The sequence below is a fragment of the Oryctolagus cuniculus genome, chromosome 17 (assembly GCF_964237555.1).
Source record: "Oryctolagus cuniculus chromosome 17, mOryCun1.1, whole genome shotgun sequence".
NCBI classification, from domain to species: domain Eukaryota; kingdom Metazoa; phylum Chordata; class Mammalia; order Lagomorpha; family Leporidae; genus Oryctolagus; species Oryctolagus cuniculus.
Window position 1 is genome coordinate 22,668,421 of NC_091448.1, and position 27,393 is coordinate 22,695,813.

Consider the following 27,393-nt stretch of genomic DNA (forward strand, 5'->3'; position numbering starts at 1 on the left):
GAAAGAAAGAAAGAAAGAAAGAAAGAAAGAAAAGATACTGAGCGAAAGAAGCCAGAAGCAAAAGACCCACACTGTATGATTCTATCTATAGGAAACATCCAGAAAAGGTAAATTTATAGACAGGAAGCAAATCAGTGGTTGCCTAGAACTGAATATAAACAGGTGGGCGGGACCTTATCAGTTTGATGGAAATCTTCTGTAATTGGATTGTGGCAGTGTTTGCACAACTCTGCAAATCATTGAACTGTTTATAAAGTAAAGGGTTAAAGGGGCACCACACGTGGCTGACCAGGTAGGCTACTACTGCGGTATCCAGGAAGCCAGGAGACAGTTAAGGACTTGAGTAGCCTCTATTTCCAGTATTGCAAAATGAGATTAATGCCCAGCTCTCTAGGGAGGAGCTGCCAAGGCACAGCGGATGTGCAGGAGCTGGATGCAAATGACGACCCTGAGGAGTTAGCCCTCTCCTCCCCCCCACAGTCTAAGGGCCTCCAGTGCAGGGAAAAGCAGTCACACAAGACTGGAAAAGTGCCATCAGCCTGTGAGTGAAAAACGGAGACTGTCACCACCAGCCGCCCCCAGCCCAAGCAGCTTGCCCCACCGCTTTCTCTGCCTTTTGTAAACTGGAACGCTCTTTGCAGTTTACGATAGTTCATTCGATTAAGGAAAGCCATGAAGCTGTGAGGGGCGAGCCCATCAGCGAAGGTCTGGGCCCTGTCTGCCCAGCCTCGCCCAGGACGCAAGCTCTCCCGCGGCGGTGCAGGGTTAGGGCCCAACAGCGACCGCGGCCTGCAGGGGGCGCCCAGACGCACCGCGCGGCCCCGCCCCCAGCCACGCCCCGTCACGTGCCCACCGCGTCGCGTCACACGCGGAAGCGGCGGCCGGAGCGGAGCCGGCAGCGATGAGCGGGGAACCGGGGCCGACGTCCGCAGCGCCCTCTCCCGGGGAGGTGGAACCGGGCAGTGGGGTTCGCATCGTGGTGGAGTACTGGTGAGCGGCTCCGGCTCGAAGGGGCCCCTCCGCCCCCCACCCTGGGCGGGTCGAAGGTGGGTCTACCGGAGGCCCCTCCCCCGGAGCCCCAGCGCACTCGGCATCTCTTCTCCCCAGTGAGCCCTGCGGCTTCGAGGCGACCTACCTGGAGCTGGCCAGTGCCGTGAAGGAGCAGTATCCGGGCATCGAGATTGAGTCGCGCCTGGGGGGTACAGGTGAGGCCCGCAGAACACCTGCTGAGTCAGCCTCCTTTAAATGCCAGCCCTGCTGTATTTTATAGCTGTGACACTGGCTGCTTTGCCCAGCGGTGTGCATACACGAGGCCCCTGCCGTAGGTGAGGGGGTCGCAGACAAGGACTACGGAGAAAAACCGGTTCGGCTTGAAACGGTGCAGGGTTGGAGGGGAGGGGACGCTTTTTTGAATGCTAAAGATTCCTGAGTGGACCAAGGTTGGGGAGGACTTGAGCTACATGAGTCACTAACGGGGCTGATGGACTTTGGTATAAGCTCCCCCACACCTCTGTCCCCGGCAAAGCACTCCTTCATTTCTTTCATACCAGGGGCCTTTGAGATCGAGATCAATGGACAGCTGGTGTTCTCCAAGCTAGAGAATGGGGGCTTTCCTTATGAGAAAGATGTGAGTATTCCTAGGGCCAGGGGGACCCCGGGTCACCCTTGCCCACCGACTGCATCACCTGTTCACATCTCTGTCTGCTAGCTCATTGAGGCCATCCGGAGAGCCAGCAACGGAGAACCCCTAGAAAAGATCACCAACAGCCGGCCGCCCTGCACCATCCTGTGAGCGCCCGCGGTTCTGGGGGCCACTGGGAGCTCCCCCACCTTTCCCCTGACTGCGCTCCTGGCGTCCGCTCTGCCCCTTTGGATACAAGGAGGGAGTAAAGGCTCGAGGGGTCTTGAGAGCAGGAGAGGGACGCTCACTGTGGACACGAGGTCATCGCCCCTTTCCAGGAGCGGAGCCCAGGCCCGGCCCAGCCTGGCAGCACCTGTCAGATGGCACCGTAGATCTTATTTACTCCCCCTCGCCCCCAGCCCTGGGCCGGGTCAGCTATGGGCAATAAAGAGGCACTACAGACACCTGTGCCAGCGAGCGTGCGTTTACGTTCAGCCTTGGGAGCGAGCGCTGGGGCACAGAGGGCAGCTGGGCCTTTGCACCACCTGGTGGGTGGGCTTTTTCTTGGGAAAGTGAGTAACACAGTAGATACTGCCTCCCCCCCCCCCCCATCATCCACTCCCCTCACCCAGAAGCAGAAAACCGCCCCATTCTGGTGGAGTGGCCTGAGCAGTTAGTTTGTCCTAAGCAAGAATCATCGGGTTGTCAAAGGGTCTTCGGATCAGAATCCCAACTTTCCGATGCCCCCTATCCAAAAGCCAGGCTCCAGGACAGCAGGCTCCTGGTCGGTCCTTGCTTTCTCAAGACTTGCAGCCACGCCCACCAGGAAGAGAGGAGCTGACTGTTGGGTGAGCTGCAGGGATGGCACGGAGTATCACCCCCACCCTGGCATGAGCTAGTGTCAGCTGTTTTCCAAAATATATTTGCAAGTGGAGAAAGTGGGTGTGGAGGGAGGACCCCTCCTCCATACAACTCCCCCTGTTCCCTGGGTCCTTATTTCATCTTTTAAAAAACAAGTAAAAACAAAACAAGAAAAGCACTCTGTACAAGGATGGGGTCTGGCTGCTGGTGCCGGCCCCTTCTCCCGGGGGCAGCACCGAGCCTGAGGGAGAGCCTGCATGGGTGGCTCGTGTCTGGCACACGCCCCCCCTCCTGGGCCCAGCTTCGCTCAGCCCTTCGGTGCCAAGCTGCTGCCTCGCGTGAGGAGGCTGTGGCTGTGGCCCCCTGCACCCTAGAACCTGGCGGTGCGGGGCTCCAGGGTCCACCAGCACTTCCCAGGGCGGGCCCTTCTCAGCCACTGGAACTCAGCAGGCAGGGAGATCCTCAGCACGGGCTCCTGGCACGGCGCAGGCTGCCCGGGGTGTGGTCCAGGGCCCTGTCCTTGCCTCGTTGTGATGTGGGCAGAAGTCAGGGCTCCCCACTCCCTGAGGGCACAGCAGGGCTTCCGCACGCTCGGCCTGTGGCTCACACCGGCACGTCCAGGCCCAGGTACTCGGGGTTCTCTGCCGTAGGGGTCCCTTCAAAGGTGCTGGGTGGGGACCCCCGCTCTGCTGGGTCCTGGTCCCAATAATAGAGGTTGTCAAAGGCTGGGCTGAAGGCAGGAGGAGAGTGGGGCTGAGGGGCAGCCCCTCCCCGGGGTGCCAAGTACTCGGGGTTCTCCACGGCACCCCCAAAGGCAAAAACGTCTTTGACAACCCCATTCTTCCCGGGGGAGAGAGTCTTGGGCCTTTCCAGGGTGGCCCCGGCTGGCCGGGCAGGCGGTGCAGGGCCCTCCAGGGGCGAGGGGGGCTGCGGCCGGACCTCTGGCTGGTTCACATACTCTGAAAGGGCGAGAGAGGACTCAGGAAAGGATCCCAGGGGCCCCAGCGTATCCCCCGCCCACCCGATCTCCACTCAGGCCTGGAATCCATACCGGGCTGGGGGCTGCAGGTCAGGGGGGCAACGTAGCCGTCAGTGTCCGGGGGCAGGGGTCCTGTGGGGTCCTCACTGTACCGTTGCAGAGGGTTGGGGTCGTGTGGCGGGAGGCTCTGCAGCCCCTTGGCTGCCCCCATCCCCAGGTCGCCATCGAATACGTCGGAGCCAGCCCCTTCTGAGGGGGCCAGTGGAGACCTGGGGGGCTCCTCTTCGGTGGGCTCCAGCCCCAACGGCAGCTCACCGCCACCACTCTGGGGACAGGAGAGAAGGTCATGACCTGGGGTGGACACCCCATGAGAAGTGACTGGGTCCCGGGGCATGACACAGTCGCCACAGAGAGGATGGGGTCACGGGTTGGAGGGCAATAAGCGTCGCCCCTAGGGAGAATGGGGTCTCCATGAGGGAGGGGGTGGGGGAACATCCAAGGGGGACTTGGTTCCCTGGGGCGGAGAGGGGAGCAAGCACAGCCCGCAGTGTGACCGAGGCACTGACCCGGGTGGACGAGCTGCGGTGCCTGCGGTGGGCTGTACCCCCAGCGCCCGGAGCAGGGTCTGGGCAGAAGAAGCCCTGCTGGGGCACCAGGTACTCCTCAGCGTCCACCAGGTCCCCCATGTCGTCATCCTCCAGCAGCGAGCGGTAGAAGGTGCTGTCCAATGGGCTGGCGGGGCCCAGGTCCTCATTCTGGGGAGGAGGCAGGCACAGCGTGGCAGCCCCTCCCCAGCCCGGCTTCACAGAGGGCAAGAGGCGGGGGCTGGGCTCGGGGTCCTCATCCCCAACCCCTGCAGGAGAGGTGGGTCGGGACAGGGCAGGAAGGCCCAGTACCTGGATGACCACAAAGCGCTGGGGGTCCCTGGCCATGCGGGAGAATTCAGCCACCAACTCCCGGAATCTGGGCCGGCATTCCGAGTCAATCATCCAACCTGGGGCGGGAGCAAGCTCAGGTCCCGGTCCCGGTCCCCCCAGTGTGCTGGCTGCCTCCCTGGGAACCCCGACCCAGCTCCCCCCTGGCCCAGACAACCCTGACTGACAGCCTGGGACCGGCTCTCTGGTCTGGAGCCAGGATCTCTGGGCACCCCTTCTAGGTTCCCCTCTTAACTTGCATGTAACTCCCCAGACTTCTATAGAAGGGATACCAGACGCTTTGGGGGCTCCTGTAACTATACCAAATCCCCTGGGCCCACTAACATCTGGTTCCCAGCCTCCTCCCAGTCCCCCCCGTGGGCCCCTCCACCCAGGACCTCCCAGCCCGCCTCCAGGCAGCCAGCCCAGCTCAGCCACCCACATTTGACCATGATCATGTAGACGTCGATGGTGCAGATGGGGGGCTGGGGCAGCCGCTCCCCCTTCTCCAGCAGGTCAGGGATTTCCCGGGCTGGGATCCCATCGTAAGGTTTGGCCCCAAAAGTCATCAGCTCCCACACAGTCACCCCTAGGACAGAGACGGGGGACCAGAGGGAGCGTCAGTGTCCTGAGCCCTGCAGCTCTGCCCAGCAGCCTGGCACCGCCATGCGAGTTGGAGATGTGACGTCGAGGGTCCGGATCTACCCGGTCCTTCCTCAGTGCCTAGAAAGTGGGCCCGGGCAGCCCTTGCCTCCCCCACGACACACACGTGCACCCACTAAGGTTCCTCCTAGTCCTCCCCATCCCAGCACCCGCACAGGTCCTCATCCAGCGCCCCCCCCACCGCCACGCACCGTAGCTCCACACATCACTCTGGTGGGTGAACCGCCGGCGGAGAATGGACTCCAACGCCATCCACTTGATGGGCACCTGGGAGGGCAGAGGAGGAAGTCCTCCAATCGGATGTGGCGGGAGGCTGCCGTTCCCAGAATTCTCCTGGGGCTGGGCCCCACCCCACCCAGCCTCAGCTTGCTCGCGCCTCTGACCTTGCCCCCGTCCGCGTGGTACTCTGTCTCGTCAATGTCCAGCAGCCGAGCCAGCCCGAAGTCTGTGATCTTGACGTGGTTGGGGCTCTTGACCAGCACGTTCCGTGCAGCCAGGTCCCTGTGCACGAGCCGCACGTCTTCCAAGTAGCTCATCCCCTGCAATGGGAGGCACTGGTGTGGGGCCTCTGCGTGGGGCTCGGACTGGCCCCATGCCCGGGAAATGCACCCACCCTAGCCCTGTGGAGAGAGGGGCTTGCTCCCCAGGGGCCCACAGAGCCCAGGCCCTGCCCCTAAGTGCATACCTTGGCAATTTGCACACACCAGTTCAGTAAGTCCTGGGAGCCCAGGCGCCCGCGGTGTTCACGGACATGGTCCAGGAGGCAGCCGTAGGGCATCAGCTGTGTCACCAGCTGCACCGTGGACGTCAAGCAGATGCCCAGGAGGCGGGACACATAGGGGGAGCCCACCCCTGCCATCACGTATGCTTCCTGGGGGCCAAAAAATCGTCAGAGACCAAAGACCCCAGCCCCAACTGCCTCCCGTGACTGGGGACCCTCACCCTGCCAACCCCAACCATCACAAAACAGCCACGGACCACAGACGGGGGTGTTGAGTTGAGGTTTGGGAGTCCCATCCCCCCAGACACCAGTGCAGAAAGATCAGAGCCCCACCCTACAGCCAGGGTGTGAGGGGAGCACGGGCTTACGTCCAGGATCTCTTTGTTGGCTTTAGGGGATGTGTTTTCCCGCAACACTTTGATGGCCACCGGGATTTTCACATTCTCCCCATCGGGGATCCAGATGCCCTGAGCAGAAAAACAGCCATGAGCAGGGGTCGGACCAGCCCCACCCGTCTCCCTGAGAGCCCTTCCCTGTCCCATCGCCTCGCCCTCCCCCTCCCCCACACCCCTGCAGGGACAGCCCCACCCCGGGGACCACCACCCCAGCTCCTGACCTTGTACACTGTGCCGAAAGCTCCTGATCCAAGCACCTTCACCTTCCTCAGCTCCGTCTCCTTCAGGATCCGCATCTGAGCCTGGTTGGGCATCGCTCCGCTGGGTGTTAGTGGCTCCACCAGCTGTGGGGCGGAGGTGCAGCTCAGTGCTGGGGCCGGGGCTGGGTCCCAGCCTCAGGCCGGCAGCGGCGGGGGACAAGGGGCCCTGGGCCGGCTCACCTCCGTTTCCTGCAGCAGCCTCCGCATGGTGTACTTCCGGATCTTCTGCCGCCTTCGCTTGATGAAGATCCCGAGGACTGACCCCATGACCACGACCAGCAGAATGCCCACCACAGCAGCGATGATGGACGTGACAGGGCTGGGGGTGAGAGCCAGGGTCAGGGAGGGGGCCACTCGGGCAAGGGGACACAGGGCCCCGGGGGCGGGACACGACAGTCCCTAGCATTGGGAAGGCTGGCCACAGGCTCTGACCCTCTCTTCCCTACACGAAAACCTGCCGAGGCTCCCCACTGCCTCCACAATGAATCCAAACTCCCAGCTAGCCTTTCCAAGCCCTTTCTGTCCGGTATTCTTGCCCTTGGCCATAGCTCAGGGCTTTACAATTTCAAGGCAGCAGAACCCCCAGGGAGCTTGTTAATATGCACAGTTGCAGAGCCAGGCCCCTCCCTGGGATTCTGATCCTCATGTGGGTGGGGCCCAGGAATGTGCACCCAGCAATTCGCTGTAGCACCAAACCAGCGTTTCACTCCCGGTCGGTCCCAGCCCATCCTCCTGCTTGGACCACCACTTCTCCACGGGCCCACCTCCAAGACCCAGCTCACCCTGGATGGAGCCTCTGGGAGTCGACCCAGCACTCTGGTCATCCTTGTCCCTGTGCTGGCCCACCTCCCCACCCTTGCCCTTCTCAGCCAGGGTCTGGGGCAGAGCAAACCTCGGAAGAATGCTGGCTGAATCTATTCCTCTGAAAAGCCCCTCGCTGGCCAGACAACCATGTTCAGCTCAGTGGCCTGGTGGTCAAGGCCTCCGTGCTTCAGATCCAAACCCTAGCTGACTCTGACCTCCCCCCTTGCTCCCTCCCTGTGCATACTCGACAGCCCATCCCCACACCAGGACCTTGGCACACAGCCTGGATTTTCCTGCTGCTTCCCCCATCCCACCTAAACGCAAGCGAAATACCTGCCCCTCTTTCAAAGCCACCTCCTTGAGGCCTCCTGCCATCTCCAGCTAAGAATCTGTCCTGTTTCCGTGCCAGTGCTGCAGCTGCACCTTTCTCACCCTACCCTGAGTTCCAGGGAAATGAACCAGGCCACTCCAGCGGGCAGGACCTGGGTGGGGAGGGTCTCAACCATCTTCCCGCCCCCAGCACCCTGGGCAAGTGGGATCACCAGTGTAAGGGTGGCCTGGGGAGGGAAGTGTACGAGGTGACCCCTCCCTGCATCAGAGGCCGGCTGGGGAGACAGGGGCACCAGGAGGAGACTGGGCCAACCTGGCTCTCTGCTCCGCGGGGCAGCCTTTGTCATCCAGGTCCACGCAGCTGCAGGAGAAGAGAGTCCCATTAACAACTTAAGGAACCATCCTTCGGGGTTCCCCCAGCCTCATCACAAACCCCAGGGGGTGGGTGTAACCGGGTTACTCTCCCCAAGTGACAAAGGTAGAACCGGGGCGCAAGGTCACTCTGTTCCATCTTCCGCACTGAGAAGCGACTCCTTCTCCAGCCGGGAACCCACATCCTCTGCTCCCTGCACTGCCCCGCGGTGCTGGAAAGCGCAGCTGCTGCCTCCACAGAGCACGGTGCCACACTCCCCATGGCCCCACACGCCTCCACAGAACACGGTGCCACACTCCCCACGGCCCCACACGCCTCCACAGAGCACGGTACCACACTCCCCACGGCCCCACACGCCTCCACAGAGCACGGTACCACACTCCCCACGGCCCCACACGCCTCCACAGAGCACGGTACCACACTCCCCACGGCCCCACACGCCTCCACAGAGCACGGTACCACACTCCCCACGGCCCCACACGCCTCCACAGAGCACGGTACCACACTCCCCACGGCCCCACACGCCTCCACAGAGCACGGTACCACACTCCCCACGGCCCCACACGCCTCCACAGAGCACGGTACCACACTCCCCACGGCCCCACACGCCTCCACAGAGCACGGTACCACACTCCCCACGGCCCCACACGCCTCCACAGAGCACGGTACCACACTCCCCACGGCCCCACACGCCTCCACAGAGCACGGTACCACACTCCCCACGGCCCCACACGCCTCCACAGAGCACGGTACCACACTCCCCACGGCCCCACACGCCTCCACAGAGCACGGTACCACACTCCCCACGGCCCCACACGCCTCCCTCGGTCCAGCCCCGAAACTGCCCGCACCTGCTGAGGGGACCACAGACGCTCACATGCACGCAACAAACAAAAGGAAACAAGCTTGCTAGCCCTCAAACTGGGTCACAGGTGGAGTCTTTTTGAAAAGGACACAGACCCACACGCGCTCACCAACAGGTGACCTAAGACAGGAAAGCACAGGGCAGGCCTGGGGGAGGGAGGGAGAAGTGAGTGCGGGTGCTCCACGGCCCAGTGGGGTGATGGCTACAGCTCACATAACCTGCTGTGCATATTACCAAGACAGAGGAAAGGAGCTTGAAAGTCCCAAACAAAACAAACAGTAAGGGTCGGGGCTGTGGCTCAGTGGGTTAAGCTGCTCCCTGTCTGTGGCGCTGGTTCAAGTCCAGTCTGTGGAGCCGGTTCAAGTCCTGGCTACTCCATTTCTTTCTTTCTTTTTGGACAGGTAGACAGAGGAGAGAGAGAGAGACAGAGAGAAAGGTCTTCCTTTCGTGGTCTTCCTTTCATTGGTTCACCCCCCCAAATGGCTGCTTCGGCTGGTGAGCTGCGCCGATCTGAAGCCAGGAGCCAGGTGCTTCCTCCTGGTTTCCCATGCGGGTGCAGAGTCCAAGCACTTGGGCCATCTTCCACTGCCTTCCCGGGCCACAGCAGAGAGCTGGACTGGAAGAGGAGCAACCAGGACAGAACCCAGCGCCCCAACCGGGACTAGAACCCCAGGGTGCCGGCACCACAGGCAGAGGATTAGCCAAGTGAGCTGCAATACCGGTCCTGCTCTACTTCTAATCCAGCTGCCTGTTAATGCACCTGGGAATGCAGAGGAAGATGGCTCAAGTGCTTGGGCCCCTGCATCCAAGGAGACCTGGATGAGTGAAGCTCCTGGCTTCAGTCTGAGTCAGCCCCAGCTGTTGTGGCCATTTGGGGAGTGAATCAGCGGATGGAGGATCTCTCTCTCTCTCTCTGCCTTTCAAACAAATAAATAAATCTTTAAAAATAAATAAAGATTTTAAAAAGATACAGAGATGAAAATGCTAATTACCTGGATTGATCAAGACACATTGTCTACACCTATGGAAATGATACACTATATCCCCTAAGTATGTACAATTATTGTGTGTGAACTGAAAATGAAAAATGCCAAAAAAGGAAGCAGGTGTTTGGCCTAAAGTTAAAACCTGGGTTGCCGGAGCCGCGGCTCAATAGGCTAATCCTCTGCCTGCGGCGCCGGCACACCAGGTTCTAGTCCCAGTCGGGGCACCGGATTCTGTCCCGGTTGCCCCTCTTCCAGGCCAGCTCTTTGCTGTGGCCAGGGAGTGCAGTGGAGGATGGCCCAAGTGCTTGGGCCCTGCACCCCATGGGGGACCAGGATAAGCACCTGGCTCCTGCCATCGGATGAGCGCGGTGCGCCGGCCGCAGTGCGCCAGCCGTGGCAGCCATTGGAGGGTGAACCAACGGCAAAAAAGGAAGACCTTTCTCTCTGTCTCTCTCTCTCACTGTCCACTCTGCCTGTCAAAAAACAAAAACAAAACCTGGGTTAAGATGCCTGTGTCCTGGGGCCAGCACTGTGACAGCAGGTAAAGCTGCCGCCCACAGTGCCAGCATCCCATATAGGCACTGGTTCAAGTCCCGGCTGCTCTACTTCTGATCTAGCTCTCTGTTATAGCCTGGGAAAGCAGTAGAAGGTGGCCCAAGTCCTTGGGCCCCTGCGCCCACGTGGGAGACCTGGAAGAAGCTCCTGGCTCCTGGCTTCAGATCAGCCCAACTCTGGCCGTTGCAGCCATTTGGGGAGTGAACCAGCAGATGGAAGACACCTCTCTCTCTCTGTCTCCCTCTTTCTGTCTGTAAGTCTGCCTCTCAAATAAATAAATCTTAAAAAAAAAAATATGCACAGATAAAAACGCCTGGAGGGAAAATATTCTAAATTGTTAACAGAGGAACAGAGCTGCTGGCAACATTCATTTGTATTTAATGCTTCAGTTTAAAATTTCTTTTCAACTTTCCCTTACAGTACTTGTTGACTATCGGTCTCGTGCTGGTATTTCTTAACGGTTTGAACTCTCTCTTCAAAGTTTTCAGTTTAAAATTTCTAACATGTTACATGTGCAATTAGAAAGCCAAAGAGAGAGAAAGTTAAGAGTCTCAGGGTCAACAAAAGTAGAGTTGTCCCCCTTTTACAGTAAGAGCCCCTGAGAGGCTCCTGACCTGCAAACCCCCCCTTCTGCAAAAAAAGGCCGCCAGACTCACGCATGGGTGCAGTTGATGGGGCACGGCTGGCATGTGCCTTCCTCATCCGGGAACTTCCAGACGGGCATGTAGGACAGGTCGGGTTTCACCCCGCTGGGGCAGCGAGCCACGCAGGAGGGAGGGTCCTTGTAGTGGGCACAGGCCACACACTGGTCGGCCTCCTGCATGGGGAGGAAGAGGTGATGGGAGGCTGGCACTGACGCACCCAGGACAGCAGGAGTAGGCTCTGGGTCCCTTCCCCGCTTCCCACAGCCTCTCATGGGCGCTGCTGTTTTCCTTGCTCTGAGACAAACAGCCCTGGGCATCCCCAGTCTCTGGGCACCCCTCCCTCAGCAGCCCTCCTGCAGACTTGCTCTGAGCGACCAGGCGCCGCCCAGAAAGGTGGAACAGCGAGTGGCACCAGTGGCTATTATGGAGACGGCCTTTGCAGTGCTTGGGCACGTTGCCAAACCCTGCTCCATTTCATTCTCACCACGCCCCAACGAGGTAGTTCCTACTAGAACACTCACTTCAGACAGCATAAAAACAAGACTGGAAGCAGGGCCTGGAACTGAGTGGCCCAAGCCCACGGGTCTAACCACCTGAGCCCAGTCACAGCCAAGAACCCTGGGGACCTCCAGGGTCCCTGCACCCCAGCCTCCCTCTCCTGCCGTCAGACTGAGCTGTGCACCCTGCAGCTCCATGCCCCCAGCAGGCCCCGAGACCCCGCCCCTCACCCCAAGCCCAGCCACATCTCACCGATCCAAAGCAGGTGACCGAGCCATTCTGGGGCTGACACTCGGGGTGACACGGCAGACAGTGCCTGTCACTGACATACTCCCTGGGGAGCCTGAGAGGAGGGACAGGTGGTGAGGGGTCTGCGAGGAGCCCCGTGCACCCCTCCGGCCGCCCCTCCTCCAGCCCGCATACCCCTGTAGCACTCGGCATTCCTCCACGCACTCCTGGCCCCGAAGGAACTGGCTGCAGTTGACGCACTGGGTGGGCCCCGGCCCCCAGCAGTGCCCATGGGCGCACAGCGGGTAGCAGGCCTGGCCCTTGCCCGCTGCAGTGAAGAGGAAGGGGCCAGGAGGAACTCAGGGCAGGCCCTGGGTCCAAATGAACCAGGGGAAGGGGCTGTGAACGTGGGGACCAGTGCCGGGCTTAGCAAGGAGAGGAGGCCGTGTGAGAGCAGAAGCAGAGGGAAGGGAGAAGGCGGCACCCAGGCAGCGTGGCAGGGCCCAGCAAGAAGCGTGTCAAGAGGCCAAGCCAGAACCAGGTCAAGAGTGTTGCTCCAGGGGCAGGGCAGGCCCCAGGAAGCTGCTGCCAGGGGCCCGTGCTCCCTCGTGCACCGGGCTCCATCTTACCACACTCATCCTCTGGCTGATTGCCGCTGTGCAGCAGCGCCTGGTGCGGGTTCCGGAAGAGCTGCTCCCAGGGCACCGTGTGCACGAAGCAGAGGTGGGGGTTGCGGTGGATGAGGGCCAGGCCACTGCCCAGCTCCCGCAGCGAGCGCAGCCCCAGCCAGCGGATGCCCAGGCCTTGCAGGGTCAGCGAGTAGGCGCCGCTACGGGAGCAGGAGGAGGAGCGCTTAGGGCCCAGCGCGCACCTTCCCACCAGTCTTTCCCTGACTTCTCTGTCCCCAGCCGAGTCCCTGTGGAGCCCAGGGGCTGCCCGCGCCCAGGGGCTGCCCACGCCCATCCCATCCCGGGGGGACCCCTCCTCCCTGGTGCTCACTCATGCAGAACTCGTCCCCGGATGACTTGAAGGTTCTGGAAGACGCTGAGATCCGGCAGGCTGTCTGGCCAGGCCGCAATGTACAGGTAACCTGCAGGAAGCAGGTGAGGCTGGAGGGGTGGGGACAGGGCCAGGACCCCCCAGTCTCTGCAGAGCAGGACGCAGACAGCCCACCTGTTATCTCCTCCAGGGTCCCAAACACTCTGAGCTGCTCAGGCAGGAGGGGGGCGGTGGCAGAGGCTGGGTCCCTAGGAGGATCAGGGGAGGAGTCAGTGCCAGGAAGGGGGTGGGCATGACCCCCACATGGGTCCCTACCCTGCCCCCAAGTAGCGCCTTCATTGCAACCCTCTGCCCAGGGAGCCTGGCTCTTCCCATCCGGGGCTTGCCTGGACTCTGCCTGGGCTGCACCCCTGGTAACAGTGTTTCCATCCCCGATCTACAACTCTTCCTTCCAGGAGCGCGGCCCATAGCACCCGGAAGGCAGAACTGCTTCTAAGAGCAGGCGTGGAAAACAACCTAAACTCCCACCCGTACCTGGAGAAACTGCTGGAGGAACCCGGATTTAGCTAAGACTACAGAATGAAAGAGCGTCTCACTCAAACTCCGTCACCACCGCACGAGGCGGGGAGCGTCCCTGTGCCCCTGTTTTACAGATCGGCAGGCGGAGGCATCGCAAGGTGAGGAGCACAAAACTGGCCACGTGGGCTCTCAGCTGCACCCCCCCGCGCGCGCGCGCGCCAGCTGTGAAAGATGGAGGCAAGGTGGGTGAGCGGTCCTGCCCGCTCTCGCAGCGAGGGGTTGGCGGTCCGCGCACACGCTCCCACCCACAGACTCCAGCCTCCCCAGCTACATGCGGGAAACAGCCTGCGCCTGTGCGAACGGCCCCGAAGACCACGCACCAGTCACCAACAGCCAGAAAGGGGAGCAAAGAAGCAAGCGTGAAAGGGAAGGTTCCTCTTTTAAACACATTTCTAATCGGAGTGTAATTCGCCGACAATGAAATGGACAGGGTCTGGGGTGCAGGTGGGAGTGTGCGCAGGCGCACTGACTCACGTATCCACCACCCGGCTCCCTGCACCCCAGGAACTTCCCTGGTGTCCCCTTCCAGGTCCCCAGCCCCGGAAACCACTGCTGTGCTTTCCCTCACGACACATGGGCTTGGCTGTCACCCAGCAGAATCAGACAGTGGGGACCTGTGTGATCCGAGGTCCGGGCCCTTCTGTCGCTGAGAACTTCCTTGTATTCATAATAAGAATCTCTCACTCTGTGGTATGAATATCTCCATTTTCAAATAATAGTGCATATGTTTTGTTTATAATGTCTACATTTGAAATGAATGTGCAAAAATGTTAAATTTTTTTAAGATTTATTTTATTTATTATTTGAAAGTCAGAGTTACACAGAGAGAGGAGAGGCTGAGAGAGAGAGAGGTCTTCCACCCGCTGGTTCACTCCCCAGATGGCCACAATGGCCGAAGCTGTGCCGATGCAAAGCCAGGAGCCAGGAGCTTCTTCCAGGTCTCCCACATGGGCGCAGGGGCCCAAGGACTTGGGCCATCTTCTACTGCCTTTCCAGGCCATAGCAGAGAGCTAGATAGGAAGTGGAGCAGCCAGGTCTTGAACCAGCGCTCATATGGGATGCTGGCGCTTCAGGCCAGGGTGTTAACACACTGTGCCACAGCGCCGGCCCCAAAATGTTAAAATTTTTTAAAAATCGGGGGCCAGCATTGTGGCAGAACAGGTAAAAGCCACCGCCTGCAGTGCTGGCATCCCATATGGGCGCCAGTTCTAATCCTGGCTGCTCCACTTCCGATCTAGCTCTTTGCTCTGGCCTGGGAAAGCAGTAGAAGATTACTTAAGTGCTTGGGCCCCTGCACCCTCATGGGAGACCCGGAAGAAGCTCCTGGCTCCTCACTTCGGATGGACGCAACTCTGGCTGTTGCAGCCATTTGGGGAGTGAACCATCGGGTGGAAGACACTCCCCCTCTCTGCCTCTGCCTCTCTGTAACTCTGTCTTTCAAATAAAGAAGTATTTAAAAAAATTTTTTTTAATTAAAGAACAACATACACCACTATGTGTTTCTGTATTTATTTCCAACTTGGGGCTATTATGAATTAAGCTGCCACGAACTTTAAGGAAAATTTCCTCTATACAGATGCTTTGACCACCACCTAAGTCCAGGATCATGGATAACATGTTATTTGCAACCACCCCCTTACCCCAGCCACACACACACACACACACACACACACACTAACGTCCCAGCTCCCTCTGGTCTCCTTTGCATTCCTGGCCTGCCTCCCACCCTCCAACCCCCCCAACATGCTGACACATTTGGGTCCTCAGGGCCCTCCGGCCGCCCTGACGCCACCTCAGGCCATCGTGCGCACCCTTACCCTTCAAAGCTCTCTGGCAGAAATGCCAGGCTCCCAAAGATCTTCTTGCAGCCGGCGAACTCCTGGATGTTGGCACTCGTGACCGCCCGCACCTCCCGCAGGTGCTCCATGCCCAGGCCGTAGCACACTGCGGGACGGGGGCAGGTGGTGAGGCGCCATCTCCGCCCCACCTGGGGTTCCCTCCTAGAGCCACAGGCCCCCTCCCGCACTGACAGGAGATACAGGGGCAACTTGTGGGGCTGGTCTAGGCAAGCCAGGGACAGAGACTGTGGGAGAATAGGGGGTCCCAGGACAGAGGACAGAGCGGGCTGGGCCAGGCTGGGTGGGCAGAGGGGCAGGAACCGCGGCTGGCCTGGGGGCAGTGGCTGGGTACCTCGTGCACAGGGCTTGCTGCATTTCTCACACCGCTGTGTCCCGTCCTCAGCCGTCACCTCTTGGTTGTGCAGGGGACAGACCAAGGTGCAGGAGCCCACGTCCGTAGACAGGTAGTTGTCTGCGGAGATGAGGAAGACGCTTCCTGAGCAGCAGGCCCTTGCCCAGGTACAAGAGCCACGCCAAGGGGGTGGCGCTGTGGCGTAGTGGGTAAAACCGCCGCCTGCAACACCGGCATCCCCTGTGGGCACCGGTTTGAGTCCTGGCTGCTCCACTTCTGATCCAGCTCCCTGCTAAGGTACCTGGGAAAGCAGTGGAAGATGACCTAAGTAGTTGGGCCCCTGCACCCATGTGGGAGACCCCAATGAAGCTCCTGGCTCCTGGCTTCAGATCTGCCTAGCTCTAGCCATTGCAGCCACTGGAGAAGGAAGCCAGTGTATGGACTATTTCTGTCTTTCCCTCTCTCTCTCCATAATTCTGCCTTTCAAGTAAATAAATAAATCCCGTGCTCCTTGTCCGAGCACCTGTGCTCCTCCCGAGAACCCTGGGTCAGATCCCCGCTTTACAAAGAGGGAAACCGAAGCACTGAGCTATGGAAAGCACTCCGGGTCACTGTGCCCGTCCGTGGAGGAGCCCGGATGCAGACCTAAAAGGCCTGGCTCTTGGCTTTGTCCTCTCACCCACCATGAGGCCGCACAGCCAGCACCCGAAGGCCCTCTCCTGTCTCTTGGGACGGGTGGAAAGGGATCCCCAGGTCCACACCCAGTCTGCGCATGTCCATCAGTAAGCAGAGGAGCTGTTAACTGAAGCCCCAATCTATCCAGACTATAGAATAAAAACACATTATCACCAGGCAATGCAAAAGCTTGACAAATGCTAGCTCATTCCACCTTTATCACCACAAGCTAGGGACCATTCGTGCCCCCATTTTACAGATGAGACAACTGAGGCACAGCAAAGAGAGAGCCGCAAGACTAGTAAGTCAGCCAGCCCGGTGCAAACCCAGCCAGCTGGGCTCCCGAGCCTGGGCTCCCAGCTGCCTCTCCTGCCTGCCACCTGCCCCACAGTTTAGGAAGGAGGCAGGTGTCCACGAACGGTCATGCCCAGCTCTGCACAGCGAGGGGCAGGCAGCCCCACACACACTCCCAGCCACGAGAACCAACCTCCCCCTGGACTCACAGGGACAGGTGGTCACACAGCTGGCGCCGAAGGTGTAACGGCCCTCGGGGTTGGGCATGGACTCAAAGGTGTCCGTGTTGTAGGTGACCAGGGCCGGGCAGTGCAGCTCGCAGATGCCACTGTGGTTGAAGTGCAGGCAGGCCTGGGGGCGGGCAGCTGGTGTCACTGGGTGGTTTTCCCTGGAGCGCCAGGGGCAAGGGGGCGTTACCAGGCAGGGTGCCCACCCCTTGCCCCCTGGGGTTGGGGGGGAGGGAGCGAGGCCCACTGGGCCCAGGCAGGAAGGCACGTACCAGGCAGTCGGAGTGCTTGGGGCCCGTGCAGCCGGCGGCGCATTGCTCATGGCAACAGTCCGTGGGCAGCTGGCCCTTGCAGCGGGCACAGCCTCCGGCACAAATGGTGCGTGTCACTGTCAGACAAGGGGCAGGGTGAGGGTGGGCGCGGGCCCAGGCACCAGGCCCCACACCGGCATCACCTTCTGGGAGGATGCCCTGGCTGCCCGCACCACCCACCCCGGGCCCCCCAGGACTCACGGCTCTGACAGTCCTCGGGACTTTCTCCCCAGCAGCCGGAGGCTTGACAAGCTGGAGAACAGGGTGGGCCTGTGGGGAGGACCAGAGCGAGCAGTGAGAGACGGCGCGGCGCAGACAGCCGCGGGGACTAAAGCGAGGACACAGAGCACGGGCTGGAGCCGGCCGGGGACCGAGGGCGGCAGAACCAGAGGCACGTGGGGAAGCCGAGGGAGACACCAGGGGCTGAGACAGGGTCAGGCGGGCAGGCGGGGAGGGGCGTGGCTTACAGGTCCGGGCGCGGCTGGCATTTATCCGCGTGAGGGCCAGCTGGTTGTTCTTGTGGAAGATGTCCTGCCACAGAATCGTGTCCTGGTAGCAGAGCTGGGGGTTCCGCTGGATCAAGACCCCTCCCTTCAGGATCTCTGTGGGACAGGCAATCGTCAGGGGACCCTTCCCCCACCGTCTGTCACCTTCTGTCTTCTCTTGGGCCCTCCTGCCTCTCAGAGGGTGCAGGCATCTTAATCAGGCCCCAGACTCCCAGGAGAGCAGAGAAGTTAGCCTCCAGCCGCTCCATCACCCGCCCCCACCCCAGACTGGGAGCCAGGGAGGAGTGGGTTCCCACGTCAGGGTCCAGATGTCCATGTGGACCTGGACTCTCTCCTCTCCCCTCTACCTTGGGCACACTGTTTGGCTGTTAAGAGAGACTGGGGACGGGCGTTGTGGTGCAGTGGGGTAAGCTGCCACCTGGGACACCCACGTCCTGTATCAGAGGGCCCGGGATGGAGTTCTGCTTCCACTTTTTTTTTTTTTTTTTTGACAGGCAGAGTGGACAGTGAGAGAGAGAGAGACAGAGAGAAAGGTCTTCCTTTGTCGTTGGTTCACCCTCCAATGGCCGCCGCGGCGGCGCACCATGCTGATCCGATGGCAGGAGCCAGGTGCTTCTCCTGGTCTCCCATGGGGTGCAGGGCCCAAGCACTTGGGCCATCCTCCACTGCACTCCCTGGCCACAGCAGAGAGCTGGCCAGAAGAGGGACAACCGGGACAGAATCAGGCGCCCCGACCGGGACTAGAACCCGGTGTGCCAGTGCTGCAAGGCGGAGGATTAGCCTAGTGAGCCGCGGCGCCGGCCTCTGCTTCCACTTCTGATCCGGCTTCCTGCTAATGCACTTGGGAGGCAGCTGGTGATGGCTCAGTACTCGGGTTCCTGACACCCATGTGAGAGAGCTGGATAGAACTCCTGGCTCCTGGCTTCAGCCTGGCCCAGCTCGGGCTGTTGCGCCCACTTAGGGAATGAATCAGAGAGAACATCTCTCTCTCTCTCTCTTTCTGCCTTTCAGATAAATAAATTCATTTCTTTAAAAGAAATAAATGGGGCCAGCGTTGTGACGTAACAAGTTAAGCTGCCGCCTGCAACACCAGCATCCCATTTGGGCACCAGTTCAAGTCCTGGCTGCTCCACTTCCTACCCAGCTCCCTGCTATGGCCTGGGACAGCAGTGGAAGATGGCCCAAGTGTTTGGGCCCCTGCACCCGTGTGGGAAACCCAGAGGAAGTCCCTGGCTGCTGGCTTCAGCCTGGCCCAGCCCTGGCCATTGCAGCCATTTGGGGAGTGACCAGCAGATGGAAGATCTCTCTCTCTCTATCAACTCAGCCTTTCAAATGAATAAAATAAATCTTTAAAAAGAAAGAAGAGAGACCGAGGAGTCTGGCTTCACCACTAACTGGCTGTATAGCCTTGAACAAGTCACTTATCTTCCACGAGCCTCAGTTTCCCTGTCTGTAAAACAAGAATAACCCTGAAGCTTTCCTTGCAGGATTCTCTGAACTGAGATCATGCAAAGCACCGGGCACCCAGAGCCTGGGACACGATCAGCTCCAGGCCCACCACGTACAGTTCCGTAGGTTGCTCACTGAACATTTATACTCAGCTGAACGGGGCAAACACCCAGGCAGCCTTCTGACGATCGATGTGTGCATACTGGCACAAGCTGCCACTTCTTGGGAAGGAGGGAAATCTTTCTGTAGCCTGAGGGCACCACCCCGGCTCTTCCTGCGCCCACCCAGAGGAGGAACCACCTCCGAGTCACACAAAGCCTCTGCGTGGCGAGCGGGAGCCACGGTCAGCTCTGAGAGTGAGTAGAAACTTTCAGGGACAGCGAAGGCCACCTGTGAGGCTCCGAAGCCGCAGCTCCCGCAGCCCTCCCGGGGGGGCCCCCGCGGCTGGCGTGGCGTTGTCCCGCGGGTCTCCATTGTCCAGCACGGCCAGGGCGAAGTTGTCCTCGAAGAGCTGGGTGCCTCGCACGATGCGCAGCCTCTGCAGCGGGATGTGCCGCACCTGGTTGTGGGCGATGAGCACGTAGCCCTGTACCTCCTGGATGTCCTGGGGGGGAACAGGCCAGGGGAGGGGCTGAGGCAGGTCTGGGGCTTAGGACGCTGCCGGCCCTGTAAGGGCTCCTGCAGGCTACACTGTGCAGGGATCTTGGGCGAGACCCCCAGCCACAGAGCAGTCCCACACCCTCCTGTGTTAAACGGAAATCAAGGCCACTCTCTCTGGCATCGCCGGTTCCTAGACGGTCCAGAAAGCAGACGGGGAGCGGGGACACTACGCTGTGAGCTCGAGCCCCACCCTCTCTGCATCTCGGTTTTCTCGTCTGTGAAAGGGGAGGACGCCTGGTCAGGATGAGGTCTGCTGTGACCCAGCAGTGCACACGCCTCCCGCTCCAGGCTGGCTGTTTCCAGGAGCTCCCCTCGCTGTCTCAGGTCTTTCTCTTTTGACCTTTGTGAGGGGTCCCCAGCATGCCTGGTGCTCCCACTATACAGACAGGGAAGCTGAGGCCCAGGGCAGCTAAGGATTAGATCATATTCACACAGCACATGAGCGGCAGAAGTGGGCCTGGAACTCACCTCTCCCACCACCCTCTCCGCTACCATAGGTGGGAGAGGGACCGTGGCCCGGGCAGTCCGACAGGGGAGGTGGTCACGCTGGCCAGAGAGCGCCAATGTGGCAGAAGCACAGACGCATCCCACTCAGGGCCCCGGCCAGCTATGTGACACAATGAAAGTCAACTGATTTCGTAATGGAATGGGTAGGAGTTAGACATCAGGAAGGACTTCCCGGCTAAGGAAGCACAGGGCAAAGCACCCTCTTCTACCGCCCACCTATAATCAGAGGACTCAGCCCAGCTGGAGGAGGGCCTGGCTGGGCTGCCCCGGCCTCACCTGCAGGAAGGAGAGACTGGCATTGGCAGGCAGGTAGGTGAGTTCCAGGTTCCCCTGCACCACCTGACAGCCCTGGTAGAGGTAGCGAAGCATGTCCAGGTGGGTCTCGGGACTGGCCGGGAACCGCAGCTTCATGTCTGTGCCGGTGCACACTGCGGGAGGGGGCACACAGGTCAGAGGATGCTGCCCTCCACACCCGCCCCAAGACGGGGAGGCAGCGCGGCTGTGAAAGCCCGTCTCCCACTTCCTGGCCCCCCTGCAGCGTCATGTCGGGAACAAGAGGCAAATCTGGGGAGAGGCTCCCTTCTGGCTGGGTCCGCCCTGGGCACCCAGAGGGGCCCTGTGTGCCGGCCCCAGGGGGCTTGCCCACCAAGAAGGGCAAAGAAAGCTTCCCTTTGTCCCACAGGCACCAAGCAGGGCCGGGGGGTACAAAACCCCCAAGAGGCGATGATGAATCATGAAACCTCTGGGTACCCCCTGCCCCTTTCCCAAGTCAACAAACCCAGGGCATTCTCCCTAGGCCGTTCTCACACACCCACACTGTCAACCTCCTGGCCAGCGCCAGCCGCCCCCACAGTGCCACCCAGCAAGTGGGGAAGGAGGGGCGGCGGGTGTCATAGCTGGGACATGGGGCAGCCCGGGCCCTGGGCGCTGCAGAGACCTCTAGAACTCCCCACCTCCCCACCCCACCCCCGGCAAAGAGAAGGCGCCTCAGACACCAGTATGGGCATCCGGACCCCAGCAGAAGATCCTGGGCCAGGGCGAGGCACGCTCTGCAGGTACCTACGTTGGCACCCTCGCCCTTGCCACCTCCTCAGGGCAGGGCTCCAGAACCAGCTGGCAGAATCTGTGCCATGAAACTCCTGCCACGGGGGCACAGCGTCAGCTCTGTGTACCTGCCCGGGCCAACCAAGATGCACCGTCGCACCTGACCCCTCCTGGGCCTTAGCATGGGGGTTCCTGAGACCAGAAGGAGCCACTCAGCCCAGGGAATCGATGGGAGGGGTGACCCTCCCCTGGTGAGGGGCACTCTGGGAGCAGCATGCCCCATGTCTGCCAGCGGCGGGGGTGGGGGGAGACGAAAGTGCCCAGTTGAACTTGTTTTTCTGCTCCGGTGAGAACATGAATCACCTGGCGCGTCCTGCCCAGGAGCGTGGAGGGAGGCGGGCGGAGGGCACCGTCAGTTACACAGGCTCGCAGGTGCCTGAGCGGCCCAGAATTCCTGCCGGTCTCTACTGCGCCTCCCAGGGACCAGAGCAGTGGGTTTGGGGGTCTGGCGCCAGGGGCTCTCCTCTCCCAGCCACCTGCAGCTTAAGGTCAAGTCTTAGGGGGCGAGAAGATACCCACCCCCCCACCCCTGCCCCAAAGAGCCGGGGAAAGGCTGGCGGGGCAAGCCGGGAATCCCTCGGTGGCCTCCCAGTAACGCCCAGGCTGCTCTCTGGTCCTCCCCGCTGGGCAGATAGGATCTCTCTCCCCCGGACACCAGGACAGGGGACTGCCAGGTCTCCCCACCCTTTGCCATTGCACCCCTCCCTTGCCCCAACCCTTCCCCCCAAAGACTCCCAAGAGAAACAGGAGCCGGGGGTGGGCGGCCAGGCCCAAAATAACGCCCGCTGCCGGGACCTCCCCCCGCCAGCAGCTTCAGCTGCTGCATAGACACAGCTGTCTCCAGGCCCAGATCCCAGCTCTGGCCCAAGCTGGGGACAGGGACTGACAGGGCTGGGGCAGGGGCCCTCCCCATGTGGCGGTCCACTCCTTGTGGCTCTCCACCACCTGCAAGGGACACTAGCCAGGGCAGCCAGGCAACGAGTCAGCCACCACCATGGAAGCGCCACCTTGACCGGGCTGGGCACCTACTGTGCGCCCAGCAGGCACTTGGCAATCCTCACGACATGCTGGGGGCCGGGACTGCCACCCTGCACAGAGGAAACAGGCTGGCAGTGACACTGCCCCATGAGCGACAGGGGCGGGATTATACGTAGGTCCTTCCGCTGCACACACGGTGTCAACAGTCACTCTCCTGATGCCACCGAGAACAGGCTCTAAGGCAGCGCAGGGGGCTGGGCAGCAGGGTCAGGGAGAGTGGCAGCCACGCCCCGCTAGCCAGTCTGTTTACCTGACTTGCTTGCGGCTGAACCGAGACTAAGACTCTCAAGGGTTTGCCGGCAGGTGGTAGAATTGGTACCCAGGGCCCGGGAGCCTTGCAGGCTACACCCCTGCCAAGCTGTTCAGAAGGCCCACCTGGTGCCTCCCCTGCCTCCATCTCCATCCTACGGGCCCCTTCCCCAGGCCCTTCGGTGACCCCCATACCCAGCCTTGCATGGTGGAAGGTTCTAATGCCCACCAGGGACGCTGGCCCCTGAGCAGCCCCAAGCTCAGGGGCCAAGAGTGAGACAGGACCAGCCCAGAGCCAGCACAGGGCCCACAGAACAGAACTTGTGCCTGCTGAGTGCATACACCCAGTCTAGTCTGCCTCGGGAGGCAAAGGGGCCAGGTGCGGTCTCGGTGCCCATTCCTCCGTGCAGAGCGGGGCGCACTCCCTCCTGTCCCTCCTGCGGGACACTGGTGGTCAGGGTTTGGCCCCAGTCCCGGGCTCTTTGATGGGTTCTCTCCTCTCCCCCAGCCTTTAGCCCAAGCTGCTTCTTTGTTCACAGCATGAAAGCTAAGGCTTCCTTTGGTTTCCATGAGTACCACCAGGGAACTCCCTTCATCCCCAGACCCCTGCGGCCACAGCCATGCCAGGGCTCACCCCTACACACACCTGCACGGTTTAGGCTGTTTTTAGACCAGAACCCTAGCGCAGCCACTCTCTCCGTGACCTTGTGAGGCCTTGCACCTGCAGGGCAGAAGCTCCCTGGGATTCATCTCCACACCTGTGATTTCCTTGGCACCCAGCGACTATTTCCTGGCCTAAACTGGGTCCTAACGACTCTTACTCCCTCCAAGCAGGTACAAGAGAGTTAAACGAGAGCTTGAATCCAGAGGCAGTCTGTAAACATGGCAAGTCTTTGTAAACAGAGCTGGGGCAACACAAACATTAGCTGTAATAATTCTCCCACTCCTTCAGAGCACACACATCCCTCGCCCCTACCTCGCCTCTCTTCCCAAGGGTGAGGAGGGGAGGGGGTGGCCTAGCAGAAGTGGCACAGGAGTTTCCCTGCAGGTGGAGGGCAGGAAGGGAGATCTCTTTCTAGACCATTCCATCACCCAGAGGCAGGCACATCTACCCTGGGTCCTGCCCCAGCCTCTGGACCCCCAGGCCTCCCCTCACCCATAGCCCTTAGCATCCCAGTGGCCTCCACACCCTCCTGCCCTAAGTCCCCTATGATGCTGAGAGGGCCCAGGAGAAAGGCAGGCATGGGCTGGACAGGAAGGGAGAGGACTCCACAGCCGGGAGGGGACCTCAGGCCCCCCAGCTCAGCCCCATTTCCCCTAGCCAGGTTCGGAGGTCCACCCCAAAACAGAACAGCATCCCTATCCCTTTAGGCTAAGGTTTGGGTCAAGCCATTCCTGTTGTGTGGACTTTGACCAACTCTTAAGGCCTCTTCATTGGCTAAGGAGCCTTGGCCAAGTCCGTGGGTTCTCTGAACTTCAGTTTTCCACCTGTGCCCCTGTCTCAGGATTGTTAGAGACGGAACGGAGCCATCTGCACTTGAGCACCTGCCTACAGGAAGCGCACTGCAACTTCTTAAAAACTTGAGGCAAGGGTTTCATCCAGCAGGAGTACAGGTGATCCCAGTTCAGGAGAAAATGCGCATTGTATTTGACCTTGAAAGTCAATATATTTTTCTTTTTACATTTGAGCCTTTCTTTGCTATTGTTTTTTTTTTTTCTTGGACATGAAAATGAACACTTTTAGTAGAAAGAGGGAAGGAGGTTCTTGGGAAGATCACACTGGAATTAAAATATGAATGAACAGTGAAAAGGATGCGTTTGGTGCAATTTACAAATCTTGACCGCTGAAAAAGATCTCAGCAAAATCCTGGCCCCCTGGCCCTTGCCCCTGGGCCTCCCCTTCCAACATCCCTGCCCCAGCCCACAGCCCTGGGGTAGAACCTGGCTGCTGGGTGGGATGTGCCTGCCTCTGTAACCATTCCCCATGCAACACACTCAGTGTCTCTCTGTAACTCAGCGTGAGGACCTGAGGAGGCCCCGGTCAAGAGGAGTCTACCCCAGCAACGCAGCCGCCACCGCCTGCTCTGCTCCCAGGCAAGGAGAGGAGGGCGGCCCCTCGCCATGGGCAGAGGTGAAGTTGCACGCCCAGGGAAGGAGGGAGGGAGGACAGGGACCTCCCTCTGCAGCCACCCAGCAGGCATGGGGCCACCTCCTGCTATTTACAACAGATCTGGCCCAGCACCTTGAGGGCGTTCCTGGAGAGGGCAGAGTTCAGCCTGCGTCCCCAAGTCATCAGGGAGACTGATGTTTGGCAACACAAGGCCCAGACACACAAACACAGACCATAATTCAGGACCACCTGGCACAGCCCCAGACACACACTGACAGCTCGCAGACAATGCGGCAAGGCCCTGGCGAGGACCCGGGAGAGCACCACGGATGCACTGCCACCCACAGCTCCCCAGACTCCCTGAGTGCCAGGGGCCACCTCACCCTGCTCCCACAGCACCCTCACCCAGGGATGCAAGGGGCAGTGCCCCCCACCGGCTCAGGTGGACCCCAATCATCATTTTCAATGTGCGGCTAAGGCTTGTGCTGCCCTGGGCCGGCTGTGAGCCCCACCACAAGCCAGCAGCCGCCTCCCTCTTTGGGCCCCGTTTTTCACCTGCAACGTGGCCTTCTGTTAGGAAGACGAAAGGAGGGAATGCATGCAAAACACCACCCACGGGCCCAGCAGAGTGTACTGGGCACAGAGTGTGTGTTAGCTTTTATCCTGACTTCGTGCAGGCGGACAGCAGGGTCGGGATACACACCTCTCCACTCACCCTCCCCGTCCCCTCACAGCAGGAAGCAAAAAGACAGCAGAAGCACCCGGCCCCTGGGATACCCCCGTCTGGCCACAGCTGCCCCGATATGCCGCCCGTGGAACTCTCCAAACCAGGAAACCCACCCTCACCCCTCTCTGGTCCAGGCTCTCCACAAGTCACAAAGCCCGCAGGCCCTGTAGGAACTGGCTCAAAACAAACCAGGGCCCCTCCCCCTCGCCCAGACCCCAGCGCCAGGGACGCGTGCAGCTCGCCAGGCCACTCTCCCCGGCCCGCGGGGCAGGTTGCTCTGCCCACCTCCCCCTTCACCCCCGGCCCCGCCTGAAGCCGGTACTCAAACGCGGGCGGCTGGAGGGGGCGGGGAGGGGGGAGGGGCAGGGCAGAGAGGACCCCCCCCCAAGGAATCCAGCCCAGTCCAGTCCGGAGGCGGAGGCTGCCAACTGGAAAGGCTTTGAGAAGGCTGGCGGGGGCTCGGCGCGGGGAAACACGCTCGCGCGCGCGCGCGCGCACGCACACTCCCACACCCACCCCGCAATCCACCTCGGCGAAAACTTTGGGCGCAATCTCGGAGAACTTTTCTGACAAGTCCCCGGAGCCCGCTGGGAGTCCGGCAAGCGCCCGGGCCCTAGAAAGGGGCGATCTCGAGCCGCTTCGGTGGGGGTCGCCCCCAACCCCGCCTCCACCTTCTCTCGCCCCCTCCCGGCCCGAGCGCCCCGCGCCGGGAAAGCCCGAACTTAACGAAACTTCGGCGAGGAGGGCTCGTCGGGCTCCTCGGCCCCCGCCAGCCTGGGACTTCGGACCGGAGACCCAGGCTGCGGGGGGGGCCCTTCACTACCCCATCCCCTCCCCACGCCAGACCCACCTTGGGTGCCCGCGGTTCCGGGGGGCAAAAGGGCGAGGAGGAGCCCCCAGCGGTACCAGGCCGCCAGCTCCATGGTGCTCACTGCGGCTCCGGCCCCATGGCTCCGGCTGGACCAGGCTGGGAGTGCGCGGGGCTCGGCGAGGGGGTGGGGGCCGGGCGCGCGGCTGCCGGCGGGCACTCCTAGTCTCTCGGCTCGCGCTGGAGGGGAATCTCAGCTCCACAACTTCATTCTCGTACTTCCTCAAGCAATCCTACTCCTCCACCACCTCCTCCTCCTCCACCTCCTCCTCCTCCTCCTCCTCCTCCTCCTCCTCCTCCTCCTCCCGTGATTGGGAGCAGGCGCGCTCACGGCTCGCCCCCCCACCCCCGCCGCTGCATTCCAGCAAGTCTGGGAGTGGCAACTCCAGCTTCGCTTTCTCCCTCTCCCGGCGCAGGCCTGGGTGCGTCCGTGCCAGCGCCCGGACGCCGGGGTTGCCCGCAGCAGTCCTCACGCAGAGCCGGGCAGAGGGATCCCGCCGCCTGCCCCGGAGTGCGGGCGAATTCTCCAGGCTGCCACCCTCCGGTCTCTCCGAAGCCTCGGGTTAGATCTGCAACATTCCCGGGGAGTTTGCATCCTACCGCGTCCCGCGCCTGTTTGTTGTGGTATCGAATAATGGCTTGCCCGCCGGCGCACTCAAGTAAACCTGCCGGCCTGGGAGCGGGGATGAGCTGGGGTCCAGGTGCGGCCTCCAGGAGCCCTTTGGACAGCTCCTCGGCTGTTGTAGGGATCTGGTCCGGGCTGAGAAGCAAGACCTACACATTTGGGAGGGGACAGTGAAATCGGAGGCAGCAGGGCTTCAGTCCCTGGCCGAGCGTTCTTGTTTTCCGTAAGGCTACGCGCAGAACCCAATCCCTCCCAGGTTTGTTCCTCGCCTTTTCCCGCCTGCTGAGCGCCACCCCTCCACCCTGCATCCATCCCGCCTGAATTCCGGCCCCTACTCTTAAACCTCCGTGGTGGCAGTGCGCCTGGAAAGAAGACCGATTTTTGCTGAAAGACAAAATACGACATGGGACATTGTATCCTAACAAATTGCTCATTATTTATCTGAGATTCAGATTTACGGGGCACCCTTATTATTATTTGCTAAATCTGGCAATTCTGAATGCCCCCCCACTCCACCCCGGAGCCCAAGAGCACATCAGTACGGGTCAAGAGGAGTGAGACGCTGCTCTGGGGTCTGG

The 27,393-nt window shown here is 60.8% G+C and overlaps 2 protein-coding genes across 3 annotated transcripts; one reads left to right on the top strand and one right to left on the bottom strand.

Moving 5' to 3' along the window:
* The first annotated feature begins 831 nt into the window (after positions 1–831).
* On the top strand, positions 832–2,085 carry MIEN1 (migration and invasion enhancer 1). The gene is made up of 4 exons (XM_008271415.4): positions 832–990; positions 1,108–1,205; positions 1,551–1,627; positions 1,709–2,085. Exons 1-4 carry the CDS (start codon positions 902–904, stop codon positions 1,790–1,792), a joined length of 348 nt encoding a protein of 115 aa, XP_008269637.1. The 5' UTR covers positions 832–901; the 3' UTR covers positions 1,793–2,085.
* Positions 2,086–2,527: 442 nt separating this feature from the next.
* Positions 2,528–26,466, bottom strand: ERBB2 (erb-b2 receptor tyrosine kinase 2). 2 transcript variants are annotated; one of them, XM_002719343.5, is made up of 27 exons: positions 26,173–26,466; positions 20,371–20,522; positions 19,318–19,531; positions 17,440–17,574; positions 17,174–17,242; positions 16,934–17,049; positions 16,644–16,785; positions 15,466–15,585; positions 15,093–15,219; positions 12,871–12,944; positions 12,697–12,787; positions 12,327–12,526; positions 11,893–12,025; positions 11,722–11,812; positions 10,984–11,144; positions 7,862–7,909; positions 6,595–6,733; positions 6,376–6,498; positions 6,128–6,226; positions 5,724–5,909; positions 5,422–5,577; positions 5,230–5,305; positions 4,818–4,964; positions 4,358–4,455; positions 4,028–4,216; positions 3,534–3,786; positions 2,528–3,441 (listed from the first exon to the last, which is right to left on the bottom strand). In XM_002719343.5, the coding sequence occupies exons 1-27, from the start codon at positions 26,243–26,245 to the stop codon at positions 3,086–3,088; spliced, it is 3,768 nt and encodes a 1,255-aa protein (XP_002719389.1). In that variant the 5' UTR covers positions 26,246–26,466; the 3' UTR covers positions 2,528–3,085. The 2 variants fall into 2 exon arrangements, with proteins under 2 accessions (XP_002719389.1, XP_069916848.1); XM_070060747.1 differs by lacking the exons at positions 11,893–12,025; positions 12,327–12,526; positions 12,697–12,787; positions 12,871–12,944 and having other exon boundaries at positions 26,173–26,425.
* Positions 26,467–27,393: the final 927 nt, after the last annotated feature.